At 41.3% G+C, this 9,225-nt stretch overlaps 1 protein-coding gene across 1 annotated transcript in view; it reads left to right on the top strand.

Moving 5' to 3' along the window:
• SSU72 (SSU72 homolog, RNA polymerase II CTD phosphatase) overlaps positions 1 to 8,443 on the top strand; it is a 210,308-nt gene extending 201,865 nt beyond the window's left edge. Inside the window, exon 5 of the mRNA XM_069241047.1 lies at positions 7,838 to 8,443. Within this exon, the coding sequence (XP_069097148.1) occupies positions 7,838 to 7,939 (102 nt within the window). The 3' untranslated portion in view covers positions 7,940 to 8,443. The remainder of the gene's footprint in view (positions 1 to 7,837) is intronic.
• The last annotated feature ends 782 nt before the right edge of the window (positions 8,444 to 9,225 follow it).

Below are 9,225 nucleotides of genomic sequence, written 5' to 3' on the forward strand. Positions count from 1 at the left end.
CTGACTACACGCAAAAAAGGCTTCATATTCATGAGGACACAGGGAAGATAACCACTCTTCCCCCAATCAAAATAAAAAGGAAACTTGCCTTTCAACAAAAGGACAAGCAACCACAAGCAAAGGTGGCAAGGAAAACAACCCCACCACCGTCTCCACCACTATCAATACATGCATCACCAGCAACAACTCCACCACTGATGCACTCACCAGCTCATACCACAATGAGTCAGGATGATCCCGATGCATGGGACCTCTACGATGCTCCAGTGTCTGACAATAGCCCAGACTCTTATCCTACAAAACCGTCACCACCTGAGGACAGTAAATCCTATACACAGGTGGTCGCAAGGGCAGCCGAGTTTCACAATGTCTCCTTACATTCGGAACCAATTGAGGATGACTTTCTCTTTAACACCCTATCCTCCACCCATAGCCAGTATCAATGCCTTCCCATGCTCCCAGGAATGCTAAGACATTCAAAACAAATTTTTCAGGATCCAGTTAAAGGCAGAGCCATAACTCCAAGGGTGGAGAAAAAATATAAGCCACCGCCCACAGATCCAATATATATCACAACACAACTAACACCGGACTCAGTAGTTGTGGGGGCAGCTCGTAAGAGAGCCAACTCTCATACCTCAGGCGACGCACCACCTCCAGACAAGGAGAGCCGCAAATTTGATGCTGAGGGAAAAAGGGTTGCAGCACAAGCAGCAAATCAGTGGTGTATTGCCAATTCACAAGCACTTTTGGCAAGATACGACAGGGCTCACTGGGATGAAATGCAACATTTCATCGAACGCTTACCCAAGGAGTTCCCCAAAAAAGCGCAACAGGTGGTGGAAGAGGGACAAAGTATCTCAAATAATCAGATACGGTCTTCAATGGATGCAGCAGATACAGCTGCAAGGACAATAAACACTGAAGTCACAATACGAAGGCACGCACGGCTGCGCACTTCTGGGTTCAAACGGAAATCCAGCAGGCTGTGCTCAATATGCCGTTTAATGAACAGCAATTGTTTGGGCCGGAGGTAGACACTGCCATCGAAAAACTCAAAAAGGACACCGATACAGCCAAAGCCATGGGCGCACTCTACTCCCCGCAGAGCAGAGGCACATTTCGGAAAAACCCTTTTAGGGGAGGGTTTCGAGGTCAACCCACAGAAACCACAACCTCACAAACAAGGCCTACCTACCAGGGTCAATATCAAAGGGGAGGTTTTCGGGGGCAATTTAGAGGGGGCCAATTCCCAAAAAATAGAGAAATTCCAAGGCCCCAAAACCCCTCAAAATAAGCAGTGACTCTCACAAGTCACACACCCCCATCACATAACACCTGTGGGAGGAAGACTAAGCCAATTTTACAAACTTTGGGAGGAAATAACAACAGACACTTGGGTCTTAGCAATTATCCAGCATGGTTATTGCATAGAATTTCGCCAATTCCCTCCAAACGTCCCACCGAAAACACACAATATGTCAAAACAACATATAGATCTTCTAGGACTAGAAGTTCAAGCATTGCTACAAAAGGACGCAATAGAATTAGTTCCAATTCAACAGAAAAACACAGGAGTTTACTCACTGTACTTTCTAATACCCAAAAAGGACAAAACTCTGAGACAATACTAGATCTCAGAACACTAAATACCTACATCAAATCAGACCACTTTCACATGGTCACCTTACAAGACGTAATCCCACTGCTCAAACAGCAAGACTACATGACCACATTAGATCTAAAAGATGCGTATTTCCATATACCAATACATCCTTCACACAGGAAATACCTAAGGTTCGTATTCCAAGGAATACATTACCAATTCAAAGTGTTGCCATTCGGAATAACAACTGCGCCAAGAGTTTTTACAAAATGCCTGGCAGTAGTAGCTGCACACATCAGAAGGCAGCAAATACATGTGTTCCGGTACTTAGACGACTGGTTAATCAAAACCAACACGCTAAGACAATGTTCACAGCACACAAACTACGTCATACAGACCCTTCACAGGCTAGGTTTCTCGATCAACTACGCGAAGTCACACCTTTTGCCGTGTCAAACACAGCAATACTTAGGAGCGACAATCAACACAGCAAAAAGGATTGCCACTCCAAGTCCACAAAGGGTTCAAACATTTCACAAGGTAATACAGGCCATGTATCCAACACAAAAGATACAAGTCAAAATGGTAATGAAACTCCTAGGCATGATGTCTTCATGCATAGCCATTGTCCCAAACGCAAGATTGCACATGCGGCCCTTACAACAGTGCCTAGCATCACAATGGTCACAAGCACAGGGTCAACTTCTAGATCTGGTGTTGATAGACCGCCAAACATACATCTCGCTTCTATGGTGAAACAGTACAAATTTAAACCGAGGGCGGCCTTTCCAAGACCCAGTGCCACAATACGTCATAACGACGGATGCTTCCATGACAGGGTGGGGAGCACACCTCAATCAACACAGCATCCAAGGACAATGGGACATACATCAGAGGCAGTTTCACATAAATCACTTATAACTGTTAGCAGTATTTCTAGCGCTGAAAGCATTTCAACCCATAATAACCCAAAAATACATTCTTGTCAAAACAGACAACATGACAACAATGTATTATCTAAACAAACAAGGAGGGGCACACTCGACACAGTTGTGCCTCCTGACACAAAAAATATGGCATTGGGCGATTCACAACCACATTCGCCTGATAGCACAATTTATTCCAGGGATTCAGAACCAGTTGGCAGACAATCTCTCTCGATCACCAACAAACCCACGAATGGGAAATTCACCCCCAAATACTAAACAATTACTTTCAAATTTGGGGAACACCACAAATAGATCTATTTGCAACAAAAGAAAACTCAAAATGCCAAAACTTTGCATCCAGGTACCCACAAGATCAATCCCAAGGCAATGCTCTATGGATGAACTGGTCAGGGATATTTGCGTACGCTTTTCCACCTCTCCCTCTCCTTCCATATCTAGTAAACAGGTTGAGTCAAAACAAACTCAAACTCATACTAATAGCACCAAAATGGGCAAGGCATCCTTGGTACACAACACTACTAGACCTTTCAGTAGTACCTCATGTCAAACTACCCAACAGACCAGATCTGTTAACACAACACAAACAACAGATCAGACATCCAAATCCAGCATCGTTGAATCTAGCAATTTGGCTCCTGAAATCCTAGAATTCGGGCACTTAGACCTCACACAGGAATGTATGGAGGTCATAAAACAAGCTAGAAAACCTACCACTAGACACTGCTATGCAAATAAGTGGAAAAGATTTGTTTATTACTGCCATAATAATCAAATTCAACCTTTACACGCATCTCAAAAGAAATAGTAGGATACTTACTACATTTTCAAAAATCTAACCTAGCTTTCTCTTCCATTAAGATACATCTTACGGCAATTTCTGCTTACCTACAAATTACGCACTCAATTTCATTGTTTAGGATACCAGTCATAAAGGCGTTTATGGAAGGCCTAAAGAGAATTATACCACCAAGAACACCACCAGTTCCTTCATGGAACCTCAACATTGTCCTAACACGACTCATGGGACCACCTTTTGAGCCCATGCACTCTTGTGAAATGCTATACTTAACGTGGAAAGTTGCATTTTTAATTGCCATCACATCTCTAAGAAGAGTGAGTGAGATTCAAGCATTTACCATTCAAGAACCATTTATTCAAATACACAAAAATAGAGTTGTTCTACGGACCAATCCTAAATTTTTACCAAAGTAATTTCACCGTTCCACCGAAATCAAACGGTAGAATTACCAGTGTTCTTCCCACAACCAGATTCTGTAGCCAAAAGAGCACTACATACATTAGACATCAAAAGAGCACTAATGTGTACTACATTGACAGAACAAAACTAATTCGAAAGACAAAACAATTATTTGTCGCCTTTCAAAAACCTCATACAGGAAATCCAATTTCAAAACAAGGCATTGCTAGATGGATAGTTAGGTGCATTCAAACCTGCTATCTTAAAGCTAAAAGAGAACTGCCTATTGCACCAAAGGCACACTCAACCAGAAAGAAAGGTGCTACCATGGCCTTTCTAGGAAATATTCCAATTAACGAAATATGTAAGGCAGCAACATGGTCTACGCCTCATACATTTACCAAGCACTACTGTGTAGATGTGCTAACTGCACAACAAGCAACAGTAGGTCAAGCTGTATTAAGAACATTATTTCAAACTACTTCAACTCCTACAGGCTGACCCACCGCTTTTGGGGAGATAACTGCTTACTAGTCTATGCACAGCATGTGTATCTGCAGCTACACATGCCATCGAACGGAAAATGTCACTTACCCAGTGTACATCTGTTCGTTGCATTAGTCGCTGCAGATTCACATGCGCCCACCCGCCTCCTCGGGAGCCTGTAGCCGTTTAGAAGTAGATCTTAAACATTTGTACATTTGTAAATACATTACTTAAAACGTTATTATGTACATACGCATTCACTCCATTGCATGGGCACTATTACTAGCATACACAACTCCTACCTCACCCTCTGCGGGCAAAACAATCTAAGATGGAGTCGACGCCCATGCGCAATGGACTCGAAATGGGAGGAGTCCCTCGGTCTCGTGACTCGAAAAGACTTCTTCGAAGAAAAACAACTTGTAACACTCCGAGCCCAACACCAGATGGCGGACTGTGCACAGCATGTGTATCTGCACAGCATGTGAATCTGCAGCGACTAATGCCACAAACAGATGTACACTGGGTAAGTGACATTTTCCATATATATATATATATATATGTGTATGTATGTATGTATATATATATATATATATGTGTGTGTGTGTGTGTGTGTGTGTGTGTGTGTGTGTGTGTGTGTGTGTGTGTGTGTGTGTATATATGTGTGTGTGTTTTTTTTTTTTTGTTTTTGTTTTTGTGGTTTTCCTTGGGGCTACCCCCATTGAAACAACACATTTAATATAAAAAGACATTTGGGCGCCTATGATCAAAAGGGTCGACTCCCTGACAATTTAACTCCTTGGTTTTTTTTTTTGTTTTTTTTTTTTAAGGAATCGTCCGCTGCTAGCACAGAGGATTCTTTTAAGCTCCCCCTGGTGTCAACCAGTGGTGCTTCGGGAAGGGTGTGCGTGTCGTTTATTGGCAGACACACACTCTTAAGGGGTCCAGGATATAGTGACTATATTCTCCAAACAAGCCATGAAAACACTAGTTGACCTGGTATTTGCCATGCATGCCTTTGTCGGTTGAAGGTTTATCAGCACTGAAAACAGGGTGATTGTGCTTCAGAGATGACTAGACAACATGAAGCAGAAGATGTTAAGTTCAAAATCTGATGTCGAGGCTTTGCGATGCCAAACAAAATATCTGACTGGGGGTGGACTCGGTTCAGAGGCTCCGCCATATTAAGGACTGTGCCATCATCTGACTTGTGCTGAAGAAGTTTGGAGAATGCGGCTGGAGCATCTGAGCTGAAGATGCTTGGGGTTCCAGAACTCACTGAAGCTGAAAATATTCCTTACTGAAGTGGTGGTTTTGTGTGTGTCTGCTGACCTAACCGCCTCCCTTGCCCTCTTTTCTTTCCTGACTTGTAAGCAATATAGCATCATCCTGCAGAGGAGGAAACCTTTGTCCAGGAATTTCGAAACCTGGTTTGGTATATGTGATATTGCCTTCTAGTTTTTACTGCTGTGGCATCACTTTCCCGAACAGTTCGATAGAGCCATTAAGAACAACATAGAGTGAAACTCAGCATGGCTATGGGTCTGGTACTCTTCCTCCTTTGCAACACCCACCCATATATGTGTTAAATTTAGGCCATGTGCTAGCTATGGAAGTCATTTGGGGGTCGCTGGTTGGCCCTCTGTTACCACTGGCACCGCCCTTGCGACCCCTGGCCTCAAAGGTGGCAAAGTCAGTGCCACAAAAGAATGAGGCCGCCTGCTCTTTTCGATTCTCCATGCGTGTTTTCTGTCTGTTTTATTATACTAGTAATTAATAATAGCTTATTATTCACTATTAGTTTATTATACAATGGAGCACAAGGAGCTGGAACGAGATCTCCAGTTGCGCATGATGTAAGTGGAAAAAAAGTTTTTAAATGGATGTTGTGTGCATGCTTGTGGGTGAGAATGTTTGACCATTTGTCTTTGTGAGCATGTGTGAGTAAGAAACTGACAGTAAGTCCGTGAGAGGTAGTAAGCGAGGATGATAGTCAGTGAGTGACTAAGAGCAAGTGCAAGATACTGAATAAGAGTGAATGAGTGCAAGGAAGTGAGAATAAATGAGTGAGTGTAAGTGAGGATGGGTAAGAATGTAGTATCTGCCACTGGCCCTAGCATACTAGTGGTAATTCCTTTCACGCAGGAAAAATACTGCTGCTGTCAAACTGTAGGCAATTGTTAGCATTACAGGCTCCTGTGACGAATTCTGGCACAGGCATGCTGGTGATAATTATTGGCATAATGGTCATCCTCTAGTATAATAGCGATAGTGGTGTACCAGAATTAATTATTGTATTACAGGGCACCCATGGAAAAATGCTATCAGTGGCACACTTGAGCAAAACATTGGCATTCGGGCACCTGTGGAGCTAGCTCATTGGAGATACTTCTTGACAAAAGAGGAAAACTGGCATATGGGAGGGGGCACCAGGATAAAATACGGACCCAGACATACTAGAGGTAACCTTGACATAAGATATAGTAATGGAATTAGTTGCACAATTCTGACAATGGCATATTGTAGGTAATTTGTGGCCTAAGAAGGGCATCCTTTTTTAATGGGAGCTCTGCATTATAAACTGCTGGCCCTGGCTTAATGAAGGTAGTCTTTTACACGTGGGGCAACCCATAGCACATACTGAAAACAATGGGGTCTTATTAGTGTCAAGTTTTGTTGCCTTGGCACACCATGAAAGGACTTGAATATGAATGAGTGTCCTTTCAGAATCGATGGCTTTTCAGCAACATTATGTGAACATTATGTTTTTAAGTACACTATTTGATCCAACTTAACACAACATTTTCTCAGGGAAGAACCCCAAAGACCACCTAGAAGATGTATGGCTTATAATAATTGAGGGCAAGTATTACTTCCCACCGCTTTCAACGGTCATGTAAAAACCCTAATGTAGGTGGTTTCTAAAATGGACATTTGTCTTTTGTTATAGTTATCATGCATTTATGGTACTTAATTATGGCAATCATTGTAATGTATTCGGGTCGTGGTATACCACTTCCCGGGGAGATTTAGAGTCAAAGGTCTAATGTCACGTCACTTCCACCACCTCTGGCATTTTGGTGAATTGACGTCCATGGTGGTAGCTATAGGTGGCAGTAAAAAAAATGGGATCTGAACTGGCACTTTTGGTAGAGTATATGCTGGATGAATGATCTTTGCATGAAGAGGAGGCCATTGCAGTAGGTCCCCTTAAAAAGATCAGTTTCAGAGCGTTTTGTGGTTCGATCTGGCTTGCAGGCATTCCTAATCTGTTGTGAAGTCTGAACATTTTAGTTTCTTCTCCACTGAAGTAAGGTTTAAGGGCAGTGATTGAGCCATCTAAGTCTTTTCACTTTTAACAAAAATACTTCCTGTAAGATTTTCTTTCAGAGTTTGCAATGAGGTAAAAGAAATGTGGATGGATTTTAAGCTTTTACTCTATAAATGCAATGTGTGTTTTCTCTGATGTTGACTGTTCCCGGTTTAATCCACTCTTTCTTATACATGCTAATCCCGTGGGTTTTATTTGCCTTACAATTTTATAAAATGACCTGTTGTGGTGATAACCTCTGTCATGCTTTGTGCTTCTCCCCACAGATACAACACACGGACGATATGGACAATGAAATAGATGAACTGTTACAAGAATTTGAAGAAAAAAGTGGAAGAACCTTTCTTCATACTGTTAGCTTTTATTAAAGCAAATCTCTTTTCTTGCGTCTTAAAAGACAGTAAATGGAACGTTGAATGGCATTACATAACCCTCCACCACCTTCAAAAAATGTTCTTTTGCTAACATTTTAATTCGGTGATGTTCATTTTATGTTTCAAGTATTTGATCTCCCAAAATTGGTTATCTAAAAGTGTACATAGGTGGCGATGTATATTGAAACTGCATATAAAAAAATAAAAATAAAAAATCAACGTCATTTTAAATCCTGCTAGCACGAGTGGGATTGAAATTTGGATTTTCTGTTCCCTTTTGAAAATACAAATAAATAGTTCATTTTCGTTCCTCTAACTTTTGACATTTATTTTAATTTAAGTATTTGTCTTGTAGTGTTTTCTTTTGGAAATGTGCCTGTTTCGAAGCTCTGACATGTAACTGGTAAAGAAGCCAATAGGAGAATGAATTTAATATATGTATATTACGGTGTAAATTTGAAAGAAAATGTATCCAATAAAAAACCCCAACTCAACCGATGTCATTCTTTGTAAAGCATCATGAATTCTTTCATTAGAATCTATCCGTGTATCAAACCAGAATACCTGTTTTTTTTTTCACACGGAATGTAGTGTTCATCAGATTATTAATTTGAGTATTTCCGATAAAAATCTAACATGTAGCAGATATTAAATCAGTTTCTTCGTTGTATAAAATGTCGCATGCAAAACTTACAGAACACTCTGGTAACTTCATTAGTTTTTCATAGCCAACATTTTACAAACGTTATTTCGAAATTTACAATAAAAGCCAACTTTGTGATTTTTGAAGGCACAAGTCATACCTCTTTCTCAAACTGCTACCCACCAACATCTCCGCACACAAAGGAACGGATTGGCAGCTTTACATTTGATCCGCTTCCCACCAGTGAGATGTATTATTTAATCCTCTTGAGCACCAGAAATCTTATTTAATCTAACAAAAAACTGGTAGCGGGAGTGGAGGAGTTCATTAGGTCAATTAATGGTGCCTGCAGTTAAGTGGCAGGGGCTTGTGCAGTCACCTCTGAGGATGTTTGAAGTAACTGCTGTGGATGTCTGCAATATACAAACGCATGACTGAAATTTGCTTTGGGCAATGAGAGTATTGCTGAGAGTGAGAAGAGCTTCAGGGATGAAAAATAAGTTCTCTAGGCCAGTGGTTCCCAACACTTTGTGTTTGTGTATGTATGTACTTGCAGATCATTACTAGTATTTTGGTACAATATAACACAGATGATGTGACACCTAGAATACCTTGAAGCACCAGCAATGGTTACCAC

The sequence above is a fragment of the Pleurodeles waltl genome, chromosome 6 (assembly GCF_031143425.1).
Source record: "Pleurodeles waltl isolate 20211129_DDA chromosome 6, aPleWal1.hap1.20221129, whole genome shotgun sequence".
In the NCBI taxonomy this organism is placed as follows: Eukaryota; Metazoa; Chordata; class Amphibia; order Caudata; family Salamandridae; genus Pleurodeles; species Pleurodeles waltl.